Genomic DNA, 23,719 nt, shown 5'->3' with positions numbered 1-23,719 from the left:
CCCGCGTCTCCTGCATCGGCAGGCGGACTCTCAAGCACTGCGCCACCAGGGAAGCCCTGAAGAAGTTTCTTGAATTAATAATTTTGATGGGACAAATAAGAAAGTCACACTGGAAAGAATATTGGTCGACTGATCCCTTAACATGAAACACCTGTCTTTCCAAAGATTATGACGAGAAGATTCGAACAAATAATGACGTTTCTTCACTTTAACGATACCTCAGAAACTCCACTTCCATCAGAAAGAATTTCAAAAGTTAAACCTCTTTTGGATTATTTTCTACCAAAGTTCCAGTCAATCTGTATACCCAAACAAGAGCTATCACTTGATGAGGCAACGTAAGTGGAGAGGATGATGCAGATTCAAAACCTATAATCCCAGAAAACTTAACAAAATAATGGCATTCTGGTCAGCATGGTTAGGGAAAGTGAAACTGGATATATATGCAACCTTGGGATTTACAACAGTGTGTCCACATCTGAAATATTGTTGAAAAATAAAACCAGAGTTTTGTGAGGCTATAAGAGCGAATCGTGGTCTACCAAACCAATTAAAGGAGAAATCTAAAAACCTACAGAGGGGAGAAATGACATTCTTACGGAAGGGAGAAGTGATTCTTCTATGGAAAGACAAGAGGCTAGTCTACATGGTGACAACTATTCATGACGCCTCCATGGCATCTACAGGAAAGGAAGACAGGAGGACTGGCCATCAGATAACTAAGGCCACTTGTATATCAGAGTATAATAAATATATGAAAGGAGTTGATCAGTCTGATCAATATCTGGCAAACTTTAGTATCTTCTAGAAAACTCGAAAATGGTATAAGAAAGTGGGTTTCTATTTGAGTAACTGTGGTTTATTCAATGCGTTTAAGATTTATTGTAGCTTTAATGCACAGAATAAAATGACTTACAAGCAATTTTTGTTAGCAGTAGCTAGAGAATGGGCAACTGACCATGCTGGTGAATGTAGTGGTAGTCCTGCACCTAGTCCTTCTTGTGACATTTCTAAAAGAGCCCCCCGCAAAGATCCCCCTTGTCGACTATCAGGTAAAATAAAAGAACATATTCTAGAGGAAATAATACCAACAGGACTAAAAAAAAAAAAAAATGCTGCCAGAAAGTGTAGAGTCTGCTCTTCCAGGGGAAAGTGCAGTGAAACCCGGTATATTTGTAATAGATGTTCTGTTCCCTTACACAGAGGTGCCTGCTATACTGCCTATCACGCGCTAACAAAATATTAGAATGCTTTAGTAAGACATGTACAAAGTTTCAAATAAAGTGCAAAAAAAGTTGTTGATACTACTCAAATGCGGCTGTTTCAGTGTTCACTTACATAACAAATTGCTGGCCACAGGCGTTAGTTTCTGCAAAAATCCCCCGGTCAGTAACGTGTTAAGAGAAGATTTTTTTAATGTAAAAAATTTTTTGCAAGTGCAAATTTTTATCATTTAATAATGAAATAATGATAGAAGGGATATACACTTTTAAGTTCCAAGTCAAGTGTGTTTATGTTGTGTTCACTGACCTAAAGTATAGGGAATATCCCTAGCCAGTCACTTCATTGAGTGGGTCTCTGGTGGAGATTGGTTGTTTTATGATTGATAAGGGAATGAACACCTGACATTTTTTGCCAGGTTACACCAGTATTTAATGTTATATCAGTTGGAGTTCTCTAGGATTTTGAGTCACAGAAAGCCATTCCAACAACTGAGCTTAAAAGGAAATTCACCTGTTTTTTTCTAGTACTTATATGGGTTCACTTTTTACATTTAGGTCTGCAATCCACTTAGCGTTTATTCTTGTGTATGGTGTGACATAGCAATCTAATTTTATCTTTTTACAAATGACTACCAACTTCTCCCAGCACTTTTTTTTAAAAGTCCATCTTTGCCTCAGTGATCTAGTTAAATTTTAGTATCAACTAAGACCAAGTTTGTATCCTTCCTGAAACGCTTACCTTCTTCCTGCTTGTCAGATAATCATTTAAAACCTAGCTTAGTTTATAGTGGCATTATTTGTCAAAACAGAGAACCTCATTTAGACTCAGACTGGGACATCAGAGATCTGTGTGGTAATAAAATTTCAAAATAACTGGAGAATTGATTAGTATAGAAGTAAGAAGCATGCTGTTGAGATGGTTTTCTGCGATATATTTCAATACTTTCATCTTTAACAAAGTACTGTTCCCCATGTCATGTGAATTTCTTTTTTTTTCTTTAAAAATAAATTATTAGTTTGGCTCACAAAATATAGGGAAGACTAACACAAGGGCTATGCCTGTGACCCCTTGGGCCGTACTTCCCTTCCATAAACACCTTTTAGAATCCCAGACTCATGCTGCCAAAGCATTCTCTCACATCCTAACAGCTGCCGAGTATAGTATCCGACCACGTGGGAAGCTTAAACAGACTCCCTGTAAGCAATGCGGGGGTCTCTTCCAATTAGGTCTTCCAGCTCACTTTTGCCGGTATTAGGACAGCACTGGTTGTTCCAGCTGCCCATGTCCTAAAACTCTCATGAATGAACAGGTCACAGGCAAATTACACCTGCACAGCCCTTTTAACTTTTTTAAAGTTTTTAAAAAGGCCTTTCTTAAACAGCAGTGGCTAAGGCCCCTTCGCTATATCCAGTCTTCTAAGCCCCAGGCTGCCTGTGGCACCTGGATGGCAGCCCCTGGGGGTCCCCCACATCCTAGGGTGGTGATGGAGGAAGGGCAGGCCAGGCCAAGCATGAAGAATAAACAGTCAGTTTTATTGGGCTCAGACTAGGAATCCACGGGTCTTGAGGACCTCTGTGAATTGGTCCGTTTTCCTCTCTATGTTCTTTTCGGCCTGCTTCCGTAGCCTCGCGACCTGCTTCTTTTTCCGGTAATGGATCTTGGCCTTCTCCTTTCTCTTCTCCCCCAGGGCAGCTGTTACTGCCTGGTACTTCCAGCCAACCTCATGAGCCAGGCGCCCTAGGTAGGCAAACTTCCACGTGGGCTTCAGGCGCACAACCTTGAGGGCAGGGCACCCCCCAGCCGCTTTTTCTTGTGGCGGGATCCCTTCAGACATCTTGAGGTGGTCCAGAGCAGCCTGGCCTCGCTTGGTCTTGTGGGGCAGCATGCCTTGCACTGTCCGCCCGAAGATGCGGCTGGGGGCTCGGAAGTGATAGCGGCCGCGGGAGGGGTTGGTGTTCATACGCTTGCGGAAGAAGGCCAGGTACTTCCACTTGTTTTTGTAGAAATTGCCAGAAATGTTGATGCCCTCACGGCGCACAAACACCACCTTTTGACCCAGAAGCACCTGCTTGGCCACGATGGCCGCCAGGCGGCCCAGGAGATGGCCTCGGCCATCGAGCAGCAGGACCTGCCCCTCCGCCATCTTCAGCAGCCGCCTGGGAAAACATGTGAATTTCTTTTACCCAATGACGCAAGAAAATAATTTCCTGGAAAACAGAGTAAAATAAAAGATCCCGAGCATCCCTGTATTTGTAAAGGCAAAGAATAAGTTTTAAACACTTGCAGATTGAATTCATTCCTCTGCAAGGAATCCATTTTGCTAACTCAGTGGAAAATGGCCTTGGATTGACTATAGAATAACCCAAGACCTGTGGTACAGGTCCCTGATTCAGTGAGGTAGAGGTTTATTTTTAACATAAACCTCTACCTCAGAATGACTAAACATAAGATCTCTAGGACTTGATGACATGTTCTAGAGCAGTGTCATCTTCTTTTCAAGTGCCCTAATTCTTGGTAGTCATTTTTTCTTTAGGACAGTGAAACGTAAAAGCTCTGTGCTTATTACCTTTTTTGCAGCAGTTCCTGTGCCTTGCTCAGTTACTCCCTCCTGCGAACAATTCTTTATTTCCATACCTGTGGAACACAATATAGTCTTGTGGTTAAAAGCATAAAAGGTTAGACAGATCTGCCCTAGCTCCATCATTTAACTTGATGTAAAGTGGGATAATAATAGTACCTGTCGGGCTTCCCTGGTGCGCAGTGGTTTGCAGTGGTTGAGAGTCCGCCTGCCGATGCAAGGGACACGGGTTCGTGCCCCGGGTCCGGGAAGATCCCACATGCCGCGGAGCGGCTGGCCGCGTGAGCCATGGCCGCTGAGCCTGCGCGTCCGGAGCCTGTGCTCCGCAACGGGAGAGGCCGCATCAGTGAGAGGCCCGCGTACCGAAAAAAAAAAAAAAAAAAAATACTACCTGTCTCACAAAGTTGTTGAAAGGATTAAATGACTGGCACATAAAAGCACTCAGAAAGTCGGAATTCAACGTGAGTGTAGACTGCAAAATGCTTAGGGGTCTGGAACCTCTAAGATCTCTTAAGAGTCATTTTTGGACACATTTCCCCCAAGGTGGCAAGCATAAATGAACATTACAAATTTTTAGAATTATGCTAACCTCAGTCAATACTCCATAAATTATCCTTCAAGTTAATTTATGAAGAACAAATTGTTTGCCTGGGGATATGAGCTTGGGGTGAGAGAGAGGGTATTACAGATTTGGAAGGGGCACATGGGAAGTTTCTGAGGTTCTGGCAATTTGTCCTCTTTGTGTATTTTGTAACTGCCGTTAAGTGCATATACATTTATAGCTGTTATATTTTCTTGAGTTATTGACTTCTTTATCGTCATGAAATGTTCCTTTTTTGTCTCTAGCAATATTTCTTTTTTTAAAAACTACTTTGTCTCATACTTCTATAGGCATTGCTATAGACGAAATGTTTTAATCCTCCCAAAATTTACATCTTAAAAACTAACTCCCATTGTGATGGTATTAAGAGATGGAGCCTTTGGGAAATTATTAGGTCATGAGGGTAGAGCACTCATAAGTGGGATTAGTGCCCTAATATAAGAGATCAAAGAGAGCTCCCTTGACCATTCTGCCATGTGAGGCTATGGTGAGAATACCCCTATGATCCAGGAAGCAGGCCTTCACCGGACAGTGAATCTGCCGGTCCCTTGATCTTAGACTTCCAGCCTCCAGAATGTTTGTTGGTTATAAGCCACCGGTCTTTGGTATTTTTGTTGATAGCAGCCCAAACTGACTAAGGCAGCCAGTCTTTCTTTTATGGCTGTTTGCATGATATATTTTTTACATCCTTTTATTTTCACCCTATTTGTGTCTTTGAATCTAAAGTGTGTCTTATAGATAGCATATGATTGGATCTTCTTGATTCCAGTCTGACAATCTCTGCTGTTTGGTTAGAGTGTTTAGTCCATTCACATTGTGCTATTGACATGGTTATATATATATCAGCCATTTTGTCTTCTGCACGTCTCTTGTCTTTTTTATTCCTGTTTCTTTCACTGCCTTCTTTTGTGTTAATTTTTTTAGTGTATCATTTTAATACTTCTGATTTTTTAACCATCTGTTTCTTAGCCAAAGTTTCCTAGTGGTTGCTCTATGGTTTACATTACACATCTTATTACAGTCTACTTTAATGCTACGTAATTCCAGTAGAAAAATAGAAACTTTGCCTCAGTATAGCTCCATTTCCTTCCCCCCTCCTTTGTGCTACCATCATCATATATCAATATATTTTGTAAACCTAACCATATAGTGTTATAATTACTATCTTATAAATCTTTCTGCCTTTTAAAGAAATTAAAAGAAGAAAGAAAATAATGTATTTATAGAGCCTTTGATGTATTTACCATTTCTAATGATCTTCATTTCTTCATGAAAATTTACCATCTCCTTTCAGTCCAAAGAACTTCTTTAGTATGTCTTGTAAGGCAGGTATGGTAGCAGCAAATTCTCTGTCTTTATCTGTGAATGTCTTTATTTTGCTTTTGTTTTGAGGTATGGTCTTGCTAAATATCTAATTGTTGATTGACAGTCTTTTTTCTTTTACCATTTTGAACGTGTCGTTACACTGCCTCTGGCCTTCATTGTTTTTGGTAAGAAATCAGGTATTAATAGTTTTGCTGTTCCCCTATACCTGATAAGTTGTTTTTAATTTCATTGTGTTCAGATTTTCTCTTTGTCTTTGAATAATTTGACTCTGGTGTCTCTAGATACGGATCTACATACTTGGGGTTTGCTGAGCTTCTTGGATCTTTAGATAACATTTTTCACCAGGGTTTTGAGATTTTCAGTCATTGTTTTTCAAATATCTGTTCTGTCTCTCTTCTTCTGGGACTCTTATCACATATATTAATGAAGGGTCTGTTCATTTTTTTCCATCTTTTTTTCTGCCTTTAGTTCTTCACACTGGATGTCTGTTGCTCTAACTTCAAGTTTACTGATTTCTCATGCCAATTCAAATCTGTTGAGCCCATCTGTGAATTTTTTATTTCAGTTATTGAACTTTTCTTCTTGGTTTTCTTGTTCTGTTTTCTTAAAATAATTTCTGTCCCTTTTTCATGATTCTCTTTTTTAATCGTTGTCATCATGCTCATGTAAGTCTTTAAACACATTCCTTTTAGTTTTTCAACAAATTGTTTATAGCTGCTTTATTTTATAACATCAGCATCTTAATTTTTTAAAATTTTTATGGAGTTTAGTTGATTTACAATGTTGTGTTAGTTTCAGGTGTACAACAAAGTGAATCAGTTATTTTATATATATATATATATATACATATATATATATATCTCCATTCTTTTTCAGATTCTTTTCCCATATAGGTCACCACAGAATATTGAGTAGAGTACCCTGTGCTATACAGTCAGTCCTTATTAGTTACCTATTTTATATATAGTAGTGTGTATATGTTAACCCCAAACTCCTAATTTATCCCTTCCTACTGCCTTTTTCCTTTTGGTAACCATAAGTTTGTTTTCTATGTCTATGAGTCTGTTTCTGTTTTGTAAATAAGTTCATTTGTATCATTCTTTATTAGAGTTCACATATAAGTGATATCATATGATATTTGTCTTTCTCTGACTTCACTTAGTATGGCTATCTGTATGTCTTCTTTGGAGAAATGTCTATTTATATATTCCACCCATTTTTTGATTGGGTTGCTTGGGGTTTTTTTGATAGTGAGCTGCATAAGCTGTTTGTATATTTTGGAGATAAATCCCTTGTCGGTCACGTTGATTGCAAATATTTCCTCCCATTCTGTGGGTTGTCTTTTCATTTTGTTTATGCTTTCCTTTGCTATGCAAAAGCTTTTAAGTTTCATTAGGTCCCATTTGTTTATTTTTGTTTTTATTTCCATTCCTCTAGGAGGTGGATCAAAAAAGATCTTGCTGTGATTTGTGTCAGAGTGTTCTGCCTGTGTTTTCCTCTAAGAGTTTTGTAGTGTCTGGCCTTACATTTAGGTCTTTAATCCATTTTGAGTTTATTTTTGTGTATGGTGTTGGGAGTGTTCTAATTTCATTCTTTTACATGTAGCTGTCCAGTTTTCCCAGCACCACTTATTGAAGAGACTGTCTTTTCTCCATTGTATATCCTTGCCTCCTTTGTCATGGATTAGTTGACCATAGGTGCATGGGTTTATCTCTGGGCTTTCTTTCCTGTTCTATTGATATATATTTCTGTTTTTGTGCCAGTACCATACTGTTTTGATGACTGTAGCTTTGTAGTATAGTCGGTGGTGTCAGTTGTACCTTCTCCTTTTTCATTTCTAATTTTTTTTATATATAAGGTAATTGTTGATATGTACATTCGTATTGCCATTTTCTTAATTGTTTTTGATTTTTGCAGGTCTTTTTGTTTTTGTAGGTCTCTTGTGATTTGATGACTATCTTTAGTGTTGTGTTTGGGTTGCTTTTTCCTTTTTGTGTGTGTATCATAGTTTTTTGGTTTGCAGTTCCCATGAGGTTTTGATATAGCAGTCTATATACATAAAAGGTTGTTTTAAGTTGCTGGGCTCTTATTTTCAAATGCAGTTCCCATTTTCTGCATTTGTACTCTCATCTACTCATGGTTGCTGGTTTTGATATCCTATTCGTGTATGGATGATTTCCTGCTGTTACTATATGTTTACCTTTACCAGTGAACTTTCCCATTTGTGATTTTCTTGTTTCTAGTTATGGCCATTTTTTGCGGTTGTTTCTTTCCCCCCTACCTAAAGAAGTTTCTTTAGCATTTGTTTTAAAGCCGGATTGGTGGTGCTAAATTCTCTTAGCTTCTGCTTGTCTGTAAAGATTTTGATATCTCTGTCAAATCTGAATGAGAGCCTTGCTGGGTATTCTTTTTTTTATGATTATTATTTTTAAATTTATATTTATTTACTTTTGGCTGCATCAGGTCTTAGCTGTGGCACATGGACTCTTTTGTTGTGGCATACGGGCTTCTCTCTAGTTGTGCGTGGGCTCTGTAGTTGTGGCACATGGGCTCTGTAGTTGTGGCACGCCAGCATGTGGGCTCTTAGTTCCCTGACCAGGGATCGAACCAGCGTCCCCTGCATTGCAAGACAGATTCTTAACCACTGCACCACCAGGGAAGTCCCTAGGTAGAGTATTCTTATTATACACATCAGTGTATACATGTCAGTCCCAATCGCCCAATCATCACACCACCATCCCCACCTGCCTGTGGCTTTCCCTCCTTGGTGTTCATACATTTGTTCTCTACATCTGTATCTCAACTTCTGCCCTGCAAACCAGTTCATCTGTACCATTTTTCTAGGTTCCACATACATGCATTAATATATGATATTTGTTTTTCTCTTTCTGACTTAACTTCACTCTGTATGACAGTCTCTAGATCCATCCATGTCTGTACAAATGATCCAGTTTCTTTCCTTTTTATGGCTGAGAAATATTCCCGTGTATACAATAAGGTGATACCTCATTGTAGTTTTGATTTGCATTTCTCTAATAATTAGTGATGTTGAGCAGCTTTTCATGTGCTTCTTGGCCATCTGTATGTCTTATTTGGAGAAATGTCTATTTAGGTCTTCTGCTTATTCTTGGATTTGGTTGTTTGTTTTTTCAATATTGAGCTGCATGAGCTCTTTGTATATTTTGAAGATTAATCCTTTGTCCATTGATTCATTTGCAAATATTTTCTCCCATTTTCAGGGTTGTCTTTTTGTCTTGTTTATGGTTTCCTTTGCTGTGCAAAAGCTTTGAAGTTTCATTAGGTCCCATTTGTTTATTTTTGTTTCTATTCCCATTACTCTAGGAAGTGGATCAAAAAAGATCTTGCTGTGATTTATGTCATAGAGTGTTCTTCCTATGTTTTCCTCTAAGAGTTTTATACTGTCTGATCTTAAATTTAGGTCTCTAATCCATTTTGAGTTTATTTCTGTGTATGGTGTTAGGGAGTATTCTAATTTCATTCTTTTACATGTAGCTGTCCAGTTTTCCCAGCACCACTTATTGAAGAGATTGTCTTTTCTCCATTGTATATCCTTGCCTCCTTTGTCATAGATTAGTTGACCATAGGTGCGTGGGTTTATCTCTGGGCTTTCTGTCTTGTTCCATTGATCTGTGTTTCTTTTTCTGTGCCAGTACCATACTGTCTTGATTACTGTAGCTTTGTGGTATAGTCTGAAGTCAGGGAGTCTGATTCCTCCAGCTCGTTTTTTTTCCCTCAAGACTGCTTTGGCTGTTCAGGGTCTTTTGTGTCTGCATACAAATTTTAAGGTTTTTTGTTCTAGTTCTGTAAAAAATGCCATTGGTAATTTGATGGGGATTGCATTGAATCTGTAGATTGCTTTGGGTAGTATAGTCATTTTCACAATATTGATTCTTCCAATCCAAGAACGTGGCATATCTCTCCATCTGTTGGTATCATGTTTAATTTCTTCCATCAGTGTCTTATAGTTTTCTGCATACAGGTCTTTTGTCTCCCTAGGTAGGTTTACTCCTAGGTATTTTAATCTTTTTGTTGCAATGGTAAATGGGAGTGTTTCCTTCATTTCTGTTTCAGATTTTTCATTATTAGTGTATAGGAAGCAAGAGATTTCTGTGCCTTAATTTTGTATCTTGCAACTTTACCAGATTCACTGATTAGCTCTAGTAGTTTTCTGGTGGCATCTTTAGAATTCTCTATGTATAGTATCATGTCATCTGCAAACAGTGACAGTTTTACTTCTTCTTTTCCTATTTGTATTCCTTTTATTTCTTTTTCTTCTCTGATTGCCGTGGCTAGGACTTCCAAAACTATGTTGAATAATAGTGGTGAGAGTGGACATCCTTGTCTTGTTCCTGATCTTAGAGGAAATGCTTTCAGTTTTTCACCATTGCGAATGATGTTTGCTGTGGGTTTGTCGTATATGGCCTTTATTATGTTGAGGTAGGTTCCCTCTATGCCCACTTTCTGGGAAGTTTTTATCAGAAATGGGTGTTGAATTTTGTCAAAAGCCTTTTCTGCATCTATTGAGATGATCATATGGTTTTTATTCTTCAGTTGGTTAATATGGTGTATCACATTGATTGATTTGTGTATATTGAAGAATCCTTGCATCCCTGGGGTAAATCCCACGTGATCATGTTGTAGGATCCTTTTAATGTGTTGTTGGATTCTGTTTGCTAGTATTTTGTTGAGGATTTTTGCATCTATATTCATCAGTGATATTAGTCTGTAATTTTCTTTTTTTGTAGTATCTTTGTCTGGTTTTGGTATCAGGGTGATGGTGGCCTCATAGAATGAGTTTTGGAGTGTTCCTTCCTCTGCAATTTTTTGGAAGAGTTTGAGAAGGATGGGTGTTAGCTCTTCTCTAAATGTTTGATAGAATTCACCTGTGAAGCCACCTGGTCCTGGACTTTTGTTTGTTACAGGATTTTTAATCACAGTTTCAATTTCATTATTTGTGATTGGTCTGTTCATATTTTCTATTTCTTCCTGCTTCAGTCTTGGAAGGTGATACCTTTCTATGAATTTGTCCATTTCTTCCAGGTTGTCCATTTTATTGGCATAGAGTGCTTGTAGTAGTCTCTTAGGATGCTTTGTATTTCTGTGGTGTCTGTTGTAACTTCTCCTTTTTCATCTGATTTTATTGATTTGAGTCCTCTCCCTCTTTTTCTTGATGAGTCTGGCTAATGGTTTATCAATTTTGTTTATCTTCTCAAAGAAGCAGCTTTTAGTTTTATTGATCTTTGCTATTGTTTTCTTTGTATCTATTGCACTTATTTCTGCTGTAATGTTTATGATTTCTTTCCTTCTGCTAACTTTGGGTTTTGTTTATTCTTCTTTCTCTAGTTCCTTTAGGTGTAAGGTTAGGTTGTTTATTTGAGATTTTTCTTGTTTCTTGATGTAGGCTTGTATAGCTATAAACTTCCCTCTTGGAACTGCTTTTGCTGCATCCCATAGGTTTGGATCGTCGTGTTTTCATTGTCATTTGACTCTGGGTATTTTTTGATTTCCTCTTTGATTTCTTCAGTGATCTCTTGGTTATTTAGTAACGTATTGTTTAGTCTCCATGTGTTTGTGTTTTTTACATTTTTTTCCCTGTAATTCATTTCTAATCTCATAGCATTGTGGTCAGAAAAGATGCTTGATATGATTTAAATATACTGAGGCTTGATTTGTGACCCAAGGTGTGATCTATCCTGGAGAATGTTCCGTGCGCACTTGAGAAGGAAGTGTAATCTGCTGTTTTTGGATGGAATGTCCTATAAATATCAATTAAATCTATCTGGTCTATTTTATCATTTAAAGCTTGTGTTTCCTTATTTATTTTTATTTTGGATGATCTGTCCATTGGTGTAAGTGAGGTGTTAAAATGTTGATTGCCTCTTTTACAGCTGTTAGCAGTTGCCTTATGTATTGAGGTGCTCCTGTGTTGGGTGCATATATATTTATAATTGTTATATCTTCTTCTTGGATTGATCCCTTGATCATTGTATAGTGTCCTTCCTTGTCTCTTGTAACACTCTTTATTTTAAAGTCTGTTTTATCTGATATGAATATTGCTACTCCAGATTTCTTTTGATTTCCGTTTGCATGGAATATCTTTTTCCATCCCATCACTTTCATTCTGTATGTGTCCCTAGGTCTGAAGTGGTTCTCTTGTAGACAGCATATATATGGGTCTTGTTTTTGTATCCATTCAGCAAGCCTGTGTCTTTTGGGTGGAGCATTTAATCCATTCACGTTTAAGGTAATTATTGATATGTATGTTCCTATTACCATTTCCTTAATTTTGGGGGGTTTGTTTTTGTAGGTCCTTTTCTTCTCTTGTGTTTCCCACTTAGAGAAGTTCCTTTAGCATTTGTTGTAGAGCTGGTTTGGTGGTGCTGAATTCTCTTAGCTTTTGCTTGCCTGTAAAGCTTCTGATTTCTCCATCGAATCTGAATGAGATCCTTGCCGGGTAGAGTAATCTTGGTTGTAGGTTCTTCCCTTTCATCACTTTAAGTATATTATGCCACTCCCTTCTGGCTTGTGGAGTTTCTGCTGAGAAATCAGCTGTTAACCTTATGGGAGTTCCGTTGTATGTTATTTGTCATTTTTCCCTTGCTGCTTTCAATAATTTTTCTTTGTCTTTAATTTTTGCCAATTTGATAACTTGTGTCTCGGTGTGTTTCTCCTTGGGTTTATCCTGTATGGGACTCTTTGTGCTTCCTGGACTTGGGTGGATATTTCCTTTCTCATGTTCAGGAAGTTTTCGACTATAATCTCTTCAAATATTTTCTCTGGTCCTTTCTCTCTCTCTTCTCCTTCCTGGACCCCTATAATGCGAATGTTGTTGCATTTAATGTTGTCCCAGAGGTCTCTTAGGCTCTCTTCATTTCTTTTCATTCTTTTTTCTTTATTCTGTTCTGCAGCATTGAATTCCACCATTCTGTCTTCCAGGTCACTTACCGTTCTTCTGCCTCAGTTATTCTGCTATTGATTCCTTCTAGTGTAGTATTCATTTCAGTTATTGTATTGTTCATCTCTGTTTGTTTGCTCTTCAGTTCTTCTAGTTCCTTGTTAAACATTTCTTGTATATTCTCAGTCTGTGCCTCCGTTTTTTTCCCGAGATTTTGGATCATCTTTACTATCATTACTCTGATTTCCTTTTCAGGTAGATTGCCTGTCTCCTCTTCATTTAGTAGTTCTTGTCAGTTTTTATATTGTTCCTTTGCCTGAAATATATTCGTCTGTCATGTCATTTTGTCTGACTTTCTGTGTTTGTGGTCTTCTTTCCACAGGATGCAGGATAGTAGTTCCTCTTGCTTCTGGTGGGTGAAGCTGGATCTGGTCCCTTTGTTGGGCAGGGCCGTGTGAAGGGGTGTGTTTTGAGGTGGCTGCAGCAGCCTGTCTGTTGATGGGTGGGACTGTGTTCCTATCCTGCTGGTTGTTTGGCCTGAGGCATCCCAGCACTGGAACCTGCAGGCTATTGGGTGGGGCCGCCAATCAATATTCCCTGCTTTGTGCTGGGTCCCAGTGCATGTGAGACCTTGTGTGCACCCTCCAAGAGCTCCTGGCCCTGTGGAGCTCCTGCGCTCAAGCCCCACTGACGTTCAATGCCAAATGCCCTGGGGTTCTTCCTCCCGGTGCCAGACCCTCACACTGTCTTAGAGGGCTATTTTTATGTGGGAGCATCCCTGTGTAGCCTGTGTGGGTTTAATATTTTTTGGTGCAAGGGCTTTTTTTGACATGAATGTCTGCCACCTCTTTCCTCAGTGTATGCTGGCTGTTATCCCCTTGATAGGAGGTGTGACTGATGTAGTGGTGACCAGAGCCTGCACCGGATATTGAGCAGGGCCTCCCCTTGGCTCTGTGGTTGTCACTGCCCTGTCAGGGGCAGGGTCTGCTACCCAGTTGTTGAAGTAGAAGCCCCCAGATCCATTTCTGAGGTGTGTTTCTGATCTGTGGTGCAAGGTAGGCAGGATTAGAGCACTCCCACTGGGAGAGAAGCCACTGAGTATTCCTCCTCTGGAGCTGTTCACCTGTGAGTGTGCTCTGCTGCGTCACCCTTCACCAGTTGTGTGCACTCACAGATTACACTGTTGTTGGCACTGCTCTCGGCCCCGCCTTAACTGTGGGTATGCTGGCAATTGGCTCTGGTGTCTCTGAGGCATTGTTTTCACCAGGACACCCGCAGAGATCCACTGAAGTCAGGTCGTAGGACTGCAGTAATCGTGCACCTGGACCCTCTGTGGGAGCTATGGAAGCAGCTCAGACTCTGGCCTGGCCCAACCCCTTGTGTGTATGTGCACACAAAGCCCACGGCTGCTAGAGCTAGACGTGGTTCAGCTGCAGGAGCCCTCGTCTGTTTGGATGTTCTGCAGGCCCTGAATTTACAAAGCTGGCAGCGGAGGTATAAAACCATGGTTCACACAGCTGTGAGGAGAGATTTCAGCTCTTCTTTCTTAGTTGCACGGCCTCTGGGGCTCAGCTGTGGTTTCAGCCCCACCTCTGTGTGTGGGCTACCCACCCACCTGCATCTGCTCTTGAGGCTGCCCCGGGGCACATGAGCGTGCCCAGGCGGGAGGGGGCCAAGGTGGCAACCAGGGCAGCAAGTCCACCCAAGTGGGAGCCCCTCCTAGTGCCTGTGGAGGCAGGGGCCGGTGCATGGGGAAAGGCTGCAGTGGCAGCCCCACCCTTCATGCACCACTCAGCCATGGAGCTGCATCTCTGTGGCGGCCCAGGTTTCTTCCACAAACATTCCGGGTTGCGGAGCTCCTCACTCCCATCCCTTTAGGCTGTCTCTTTTCGCAGCCAACAGCAGTCCTCTACCTGGGTCTGCTCTCCAGACCCCACGTTCCAGCACCCAGCCCCCATCTGCACCAGCAGACACACGCCTCAGGCTGGGGAGCTCAGGGCTGTGGCATGCACCATCTGTGTAGGTCTCACTCTGTCCTGCCTGCCACAGACCGGTTGCTGGGCTCTACCTCCAAGCCCCCAAAGCTCCCCTTCTGTCCCAGCTGATCTCCCCACTGGTGAGGGGGCTTCCCCGGATGATCTGTATATACTCATGTTTCTGTTGACTGCTTTTTTCCCCCTGATTGTGGGTCAAACTTTCTTGCCTCTTTGCACGTCTTACAGTTTTTTTTTTGTTGAATCTGAGCATTTTAAGTAATATTGTAGCAACTCTAAAGTCTGACCTTCCCCCACCCCCCAATTATTTTTGTTGTTGCTATTTTGCCTGTCTGCTTATTTGTTTAGTAATTTACCTGGACTTAGCTGTGTGATTCATTTCCTCTGGGATGTGTGGCCACTGATGGCTCTGCTCAGTTGGTTTTTGGTTTTGTTCCTGTTTTTATTTTTAAGTCTGGCTTTCTTGAGGTTGCTTCTGTTTCCACACAGTTTAGTGGCCGTGCAGTACTGGTCAGAGATTATGTTCAAACACATCAAATCGATACGGCTTCCACCTGCTGTCATTGGATCTATGTGTGGATTTAGAAGTGTGTTCTAAGTTCAGATAGTTTTCAGGTCTGCCCCATTGGACCCTCTTGCATTTCCTCAGCACATGTGCACAGGCTTCTAATAGAACAAGGATGCATGAATAGTTTCAGCCCTCTCCATCCTTCTCAGGTGTGCACACCAACTCCAGTCAGCCAAGATATTTGAAGAGCTTGTCAAGTGCCTCTATGACTGTCTCTTTGTATCTTCCTATTACATTTGTCTGACCCATGGGTCCCTTATTTGCCCAACCAGGACTGCTACCATGGATTAGTAGAACCCCTGGCCTTCCCTGTTTGCTTGCCACTCAGATTGCAACACCACTGGGCATGGATTATTTCACCTTTGAATCAAGTCAGTCCTCCAGCAGTGAAACTGCTGGTTATTCACAACCTACCTTGGGGTGTTAGAATTACCACATTGAATGATGGGAGGAAAAAGGGGAGCAGTCTCTAGCAAGTATACCACAGATTTTCATGGTTATTTCCTAAATGAGTTTTTCCTAAAATAAGTGTTATTCACTTTGTTGTTAATCCTGTAATCAATTTCCAGGACACTGAAATGGTTGTTTTTTATCTTTCTGTCCAGTTTTGTAGGTTACAGGTCATAGTAATTTTGAACCTTTTTGTTTATTTTAGGATAGAGCAAATGAGTAAATATGTTGCTGTTACTGGGAACTAGAGTTTTCACTGTGGGAGTTGGTGTGGTATTCACTTACTTGAATACATACATAGAAGATTTCACTTGTATGTATTCTCTGACTCCTGGGATTTTTGTTTTATTTAAGATGTATTTTCATGGGTATCTTCACTGAGAGGGCCTAAAAGCAGTGAATCCCTAGTAACACCTAGATCTTGGTTTCTAAATGCCATTCCCCACTAAAAGAATCCAGGACTCCTTGGAGAAATGACTGATTCCAGGTATGGGGAAGGCAGAGTACAAAGTATTGCACCTGGAATATAATGTACACCTGCAGCAAAGTTCACCCTTGGGGGATAGATCCAAGCAAAGGTTTACACAGATCCTAGAAGTGGGCTAAGAAAACTTAGGTAAGAAATTTGGAGCATGGTCTAAAGGGGCCCCACGGGAGGAAGGGTGCGGTCAGAAGAGGACCTTGCCGGGCCCCTCTTGCCCAGGCCTAAGGAATGTACAGTGTTCTTCAACCCATGAAACCATCTGAGCATTTTATAACATTCTAGACTTTTTGCAGTGCTTTTTTTAATTCTCATATATATATAATTTTTTTTTGGCTGCATTGGGTCCTCGTTGCTGCTTGCCAGCTTTCTCTCGTTGTGGTGAGCAGGGGCTACCCTTTGTTGTGGTGCACGGGCTTCTCATTGCAGTGGCTTCTCTTGTTGAGGAGCACAGGTTCTAGGTGCACAGGCTTCCATAGTTGTGGCTCGTGGACTCTAGCACAGGCTCAGTAGTTGTGGCGCATGGGCTTAGTTGCTCCGCAGCATGTGGGATCTTCCTGGAGCAGGCTTGAACCCGTGTCCCCTGCATTGGCAGGCGGATTCTTAACCACTCCGCCACCAGGGACGTCCTCTTATAATTTTTAAAAATAACCTGTGAGGTAGAATTGAGTTGCCCAGTTAGAGGCATTATGTACAGTCTACATTCAAAGGAGGATCATGCGGGGAAGGAAGTGAAAGGTAGCCCTGGGGAGGAGATATGGTTTTTGCTAGACTTTGAAAACAGGAAAATTTGGTTTGGGCAGCTGGAAGGGAAATCTAGAAGAAAAACAATGGCATTCCAAGGTGGGTAGGTAAGCAAAAGAATGGAGTGAAGAATAAGAGAGCCAGCTGTCTAGAAGAGAGGACTTGTGTAGTAATGGGAGATTAGGTTGAGTAGGTTGGAATAGAAGTTTGTTGCAAAGAATAAAAGATTTCTGAATCTTCATTTTTTTTTTAACCTGTAAAATAGGTAGATACCTCCATGCCCATCTCTCAGAATTGTCTTGGGAAGCAGATGAGCTGAGCTAATGTATGTGACAGCAGGTGTTAAGCAATGAAATGCTATACTGGTATAAGTTACAGTGAACTTTGAGTGCCAGGTTGAAAAGTTTGCAGTTGTGGTAATAACCGTTGAAATAAACTCCATTCTTCAAGGGCATTGTCTTTTTGAGGTTTTCCTTAGCAGTTCCTGTGATGATTTACAGTGCAAGGTAATGTCACTATTTCTCCCTGAGTTTTTAGTGATAGGACTGCTGAGTTAAGAGCCCTGTAAGAATGGTTCCCATTCTTATGGAAATACATTTGTAGAACAGATGTTACCCTGTGAGGTCTCTGCAATGTGTTAAAAGGCATTGTGGAGGAATGTGAGAGGGCTCCTAACCATGTTAGACGAGAACCTGGAAGATTTGCACCCAGTAATGCAGCAGGATACCAGCACTACCAGTTCACTTATGTGTGAATACTGCTGGCACTTAGCATGCTAAGTAAGACTTACACACGATGAAATCTGTCCTTGGATTCCATAACATTACACAGTGTGCGTGCCATCCTTTGGAAAAAAGAGTATGTTCCCACAGCAGAATAAATCCTAGTCTTTGTACTGAGATCAAGTTAGTCTCCTGGCACAGCTGGGAGATAGTGCAGCTTTCTCTTCAAAGTGCTATTTTTAGCTGTTGCCAAGGAGATATTCAGCATGATATTGATACTTGAATTAATCCTCAATTTACACAATCTGTGGAAGCAGCAGCTCTTTTTCCAGGGTTTACTGCTTAATGGGTCACTGAGTTGTGATTTATCAGACCAAGAAATAAAATTCCTTCCTTAGAATAATTGGCCTCTGAAATACATTCTGGAGCTCACCTCTTGGCCAGTTCAACTTTTAGACCTAGTTATAAAGACACCGTGAGCTTTTCTCAGGCTGCCTACTCAGGCTGGCCCTTATCAATAATTCCTTCTGGGTGTACCTTGGATCTAGGCTTTTCTCATTGAATGTTAATGTTCTGAATTTACCAAATAATGATTAAGCTCTTAAAACACACACACGCACACGCACGCACGCACGCACATGCATGCGAGCTTCACAAGAGCCTGATCTGGCAGTTTGAAAGACTCATCTGTGTTCATAGAACATTCCTGATAAGTTGGAACTGGAGAACAGATTATAGACCAGAAAGTAGCTTGAAATTAGAGTTAAAATAGATTGAAATTGTTAATGCATGGACATTAAACTCTAATAACTTGATGAGTTGCCCTTCTCTAAAGAATTTTTTTGATATAACTGTTTTTTTTAAATATATTCCAGACCTTTAAGACATGTGATGCGTTTATTCATGTGATCCTATAATTTTTTCTTTTAACTTATTAACATGCTACCTTGCATTAATATATTTTCTAATGTGAAAACAACTTTTCATTGTAACAACTTTATTAGCCAGTGATACATGGGTGTGTGTGTGGTTTTGAGTGAATTTAAAATTGATCGAATGAATTCCTTAATATTTATAGGGTTTTGATTTTACCCTAATTGAAATTGTTTTAGAATTTAAAAATTTTTTTTAGTTTTTCTTAAACCCCTTCACCCATTCTCCCACACCCACCCCACCCCACCCGGCCCCAACCTATGAGCCTGGTGTTTTTTGTTTTGTTTTGTTGTTTTGTTTAGATTCCACATATAAGAGAGATCATATGGTGCTTGTTTTTCTCTGACTGATTTATTTCATTTAGCATAATGCCCTCTAGGTTCATCCATGTTGTCACAAATGGGAAGAGTTCATTCTCTTTTATGGCTAAATAATATTCCGGTGTGTGTGTGTGTGTGTGTGTGTGTGTGTGTGTGTGTGTGTGTGTGTGTGTGTGTAACACCACAGTTTCTTTATCCATTCATCCATTGATGGCCATTTAGGTTGTTTCCATATCTTGGTTATTATAAACAATGCTGCAGTGAACATGGGGGTGCAGATATCTTTTTGAGTTAGTATTTTCATTTTCTTCAAATAAATACCCAGAAATAGAATTGCTGGATCATATGGTAGTTCTATTTTTAAGTTTTTAAGGAACGTCCATACTGTTTTCCATAGTGGCTCTACCAATTAACATTCCCACCAACAGTGCACAAGGGATTTCTTTTCTCCACAGTCTTGCCAACACTTGTTATTTCTTGTCTTTTTGATAATAGCCATTCTAACAGGTGTGAAGTGATATCTCATTGAGTTTTGATTTGCATTTCCTTGCTGATTAATGATGTTGAATGTCTTTTCATGTACCTGTTTGCCGTGTATGTCTTCTTTGGAAAAATGTCCGTTCAGATCTTCACCCACTTTCTAATAAGATTGTTTGAGGTTTATTGCTGTTAAGTTGCAGGAGTTCTTTATGTATTTTAGATATTAATGCCTTATCAGGTATATGATTTGTAAATATTTTCTTCCATTTATTTTGTTGATGGTTTCCTTTGCTGTCCAAAACTGTTTAGTTTGATGCAGTCCCACTTGTTTATTTTTGCTTTTGTTGCCTTTGCTTTTGGTGTTAGATTCAGAAAATCATTACCAAGACCTATGTCAAGGAGCTTACTGCCTTAGTTTTCTTCTAAGAGTATTATGTTTTCAGGTCTTACATTCAAGTCTTTAATCCATTTTGAATTAATTTTTGTGTCTAGTATAACATAATGGTTCATTTTCATTCTCTTGCATGTGGTTGTCCAGTTTTCCCAGCACCACTTATCGACGAGACTGTCCTTTCCTCATTGTATATTCTTGGCTCCTTTATCATAAATTAATTGACCATGTGTGTGGGTTTATTTCTGGGCTCTCTGTTTCATTGATCAATGTGTCTGTTTTTATGCCAATACCATACAGTTTTACTTACTATAGTTTTGTAATATAGGTTGAAATCAGGGAGCATGATGCCTCCAGCTTTGTTTTTCTTTCTCAAGATTGCTTTATCTATTTGGGGTTGAAATAACTTTTAACTGGATTTGTTATGGGGTTTTCTTGGCCTCCAGCATCAAATCCCCTTTCTCATGTGGAGGAAATTCCCCTGTGCTGTAATCATGTTGAGTGCCAGTCAATCCCCCAATTCCCTCACTCTGTTTTCTGACAGCCAAGGCATGTGACCTACGCTTGGATTATTGGATGCTTCTGACCAAAACTTTAAATCTGGATCAGGACAAAGAAAGGGGAATGGTTAGGATTTATTGGCTGCTATTACAGTCCTATCTTGGCCAGATTCTTCCACTAAAAGACACTTAATGTTTTCTTGCTTTTTGACTTAACAGAGCTGACTTGAGTCCTGCCTGTTTTCTAAGCGTATATTTTAGGCCTCCCTTTGATTGTGTGAGCCCCACAGTAGCTTTCCAGTAAACATTCCCTTAAATTTTTTTTTTTTTTGCCTAAGATAGTCCTTTTGCTAGCATCCAAATATCCTAACCAGTACAATAGAGGATATTATAATTCAAGCACCTCTTTCCTGGGTAGTACTAGGTAAATGTGGCCACATTTTTGTGTTTTGATTGCCATCACCACTACCCATTTTATTTTTTCCTGTATTCCCTTAGAGTAGTCCTTCAGATATGTTATATCTTAAAATGAATTATTATTGTATCTGCTGAACATTAATAGTTGTCATAAAAATTAAATTGTTTATACCTACCTTTTAGTTTCTTTATTGAGATTCATCAAGTGTTCTGTTTCATCCAGAGTATAGTAATAAGGTATTTGGAAAGCACCCTGGTCTCAACAGCTCATTTACAAATCTTCTCCAGAGACATAACATTTTTAGTTTAGTTCCTAATCTTAAGAGTACCAGTTGTTTAGGCTCCCAGTTTGTACTGTAGATGAAAAACCCTGCTAACTTTATTTCCTCCCTTTGAAGTTTTTATTTAGTCAGAAGCTTCAAGAATGAAGGAAAGATTTTTGGAGATTCATTTTTAAAAATGCTGGCAAAAGGTGGCAGGCAGGGCTTACCTGGTGGCGCAGTGGTTGGGGGTCCGCCTGCCGGTGCGGGGGACGCGGGTTCGTGCCACGGTCTGGGAGGATCCTGCAGCCCGCGGAGCGGCTGGGCCTGTGAGCCATGGCCGCTGGGCCTGCGCATCCGGAGCCTGTGCTCTGCAACGGGAGAGGCCACAACGGTGAGAGGCCCGCATACCGCAAAAAAAAAAAAAAGGTGGCAGGCAGACACTGCTGCCAGTTCTGCTTCTGCTGACCATATTGCTAAGATGTCCAGGGCTGAAAGCACATAGGGACTCGGCACGTGTCATCTTTGCTCTACAGAATAACATTCACTCTTCCTTTGAGTTCAAAGAGTGCTTGGCCATCTGTGTTAATTTCTGAGTTGTTAGAAGAAGCTAAGAAAAGAGAGGTTTCTCTGGGTTTCTTCGGAATTCCCTGTGTTAGCCTGCTAACTGCATACTGCCTGACCCTGCAAATAAGACTTGTCCTCCATAATGCGCTCTGCTGGCTACTGTATGTCTCCTTTATGACACAAATTGCAATTGTAGCTAAGTAAGTATTACATTATTTATTTTACAGAAAAATAATAGCTCATATTTATTGAGCCCTTATTTGCCAGTCGGTGTATTGGGAGTTTTACATAAATTATCACATTAATCCATAAATCTATTAAAGGCTTAATTTTTAGATGAAGAAACTAGGCTCAGAATGATCTGGAACTTGTCCAGGATCTTCTACAGTTAATAAGTAGCAGATCTAGAATTTGAATTTATAATGGTAAGCGTACCGGTGCGTATACGTAGTTTCATTTTTTGTGAATAGAAATTAGTGTTCCGTGCAAAAGCTAGAAACATAGAAAACCTGGGTTTTATCTTTTAAACATCAAGAATTCACTTGATGATTAGCCAGATGGTCATGTGTTTTTTTCTGTATGTTTGAGATTTAGATAAAACTGACCCAGTTCTCAGAAGTCAAGCTGCTGCCTATTGAATAGTGTAACATGTAATGAAAGCTGACCTTTTTGTTCATTTATCATAATATTGTGAGAATTTATGTCATTCTCTGATCTCTTTCAGAGAAGGAGAGAAGAGAGCTCTAGACTAAAGGAGGAGGGAAATGAGCAGTTTAAGAAAGGAGGTAAGATACCTATTTCAGCACTCATGCTGGGCGTCTTGACTCCTCATTCTTTTGTAGATTCTGTGAAGAAACACCAAAGAACGTTTGGAAACAACTAGCAGACCTAAACTGCTAATAATACCCTGTTGCCTCCCAACACCGTGGAATTTTGTTTTTTTTTTACCAGGCCCAAATTATTCTCAAGTGACAGTGACCAGTTACTATGTGTCTCTAGGCACAGGCATAGTTTTTCTTTTCTGTAATCTACTGTCTATAAACCCAGAGATTAGAAGGAAAAACTCTTTTGAGTTTTTGCTTTGGGAAACTCTAAACTGGAATGTTAAAAGGCTATTTTGCTACATTGCTGTAAAAACAGGGTCCCCGTTACTCGTGAGAGTGCTGTGAATACTGGCCCAATGCATCCGGTGTGGCTGAGGGAAGGATTTTGCTTGTACTTTGGTTGCTCTTTCATGTGCCTTTTCCTGTGGATGCCTTAAGTAGAGAAATGTTCCTTCTGTGTTTCCTATATTTGCTTAGGAATAAGTGGGGTACGTTCTTATAATTTGGGGGAACTATTTGATCGTATGATCAAATTCTATCACATCTCAGAGTGTGCATGCTTTAGAAATCTAGGAGTAGTAACATCTTCCCCTAGTTATTTTTAGGTTAAAAACTTTTTTTTTCTTATATCCTGGTTTAGCAATCATCACTACTTTTTTTCTAAGAAAACTAAAGATTCTCTGAAAGCGTATCTCCTAGTATTTTAGTATTAAATATTTCAAACCTGAGAAAAGAGTGAGTAGGCAGTTTTTCTTTTAGTACCCTGACCATAATTCTTTGTGTGGCAATGAATATATAAATTTATCACCATTTTCTCTTTTAAGGTGTTTAGTCAACTGCTGATTTTTACATTGTGCTTTTGGCTCTATAAAATGTCTCTCCAAACATTTCATGGAAGCAGTTTTAGTCAGGTTGACTCCATGAAAGCACAATGTCTTTAATGAAAATAATACATAGAATTTTTTTCTTCATCCCGGACCATTAATCCCAGATTTCAGTCTCTTTCATCTGTCCAGTTCCCTAATCCCCTTTCAAAACTCTTTGCTAAATTGATAAGCCAAATGAAAGGTGAACATATAGAGCATTCTGTTGGAGACCTTTGTCCCGTGAAGGGAAAGCTATGCATTCTGAAATCTTTTGGAATACAGTGATACCAGGTATAAAATCATAATGACCTCTCATATTTTACCTTATCCTCAGATTATATAGAAGCTGAAGGTACTTACAGTCGAGCCCTTCAGCTGTGTCCATCCTCCTTCCAGAAAGACAGGTCTATCCTGTTTTCAAATAGAGCTGCCGCAAGGATGAAACAGGTATGTATCTTTGACCTTTTCTTTTTTTGGGGGGGGGGGGACTATAATATTATTTATTTATTTTAATTTTATTTTATATTGGAGTAGAGTTGATTTAAATGTTGTTTTAG

The 23,719-nt window shown here is 39.9% G+C and overlaps 1 protein-coding gene and 1 pseudogene across 1 annotated transcript in view; one reads left to right on the top strand and one right to left on the bottom strand.

The window, feature by feature from the left end:
• TTC1 (tetratricopeptide repeat domain 1) overlaps nucleotides 1-23,719 on the top strand; it is a 53,992-nt gene that overhangs the window by 12,009 nt on the left and 18,264 nt on the right. The window contains exons 3-4 of the mRNA XM_007464411.1: nucleotides 22,197-22,257; nucleotides 23,497-23,609. Of these exons, the coding sequence (XP_007464473.1) occupies nucleotides 22,197-22,257; nucleotides 23,497-23,609 (174 nt within the window). The remainder of the gene's footprint in view (nucleotides 1-22,196; nucleotides 22,258-23,496; nucleotides 23,610-23,719) is intronic.
• Nucleotides 2,765-3,367, bottom strand: LOC103082878 (60S ribosomal protein L13a pseudogene; annotated as a pseudogene).

This window comes from Lipotes vexillifer, unplaced genomic scaffold (genome assembly GCF_000442215.2).
Source record: "Lipotes vexillifer unplaced genomic scaffold, Lipotes_vexillifer_v1.1 scaffold95, whole genome shotgun sequence".
Lineage (NCBI taxonomy): Eukaryota > Metazoa > Chordata > Mammalia > Artiodactyla > Lipotidae > Lipotes > Lipotes vexillifer.
The sequence above is the reverse complement of the archived record's forward strand: the minus strand, read 5'-3'. Positions and strand labels throughout refer to the sequence as shown.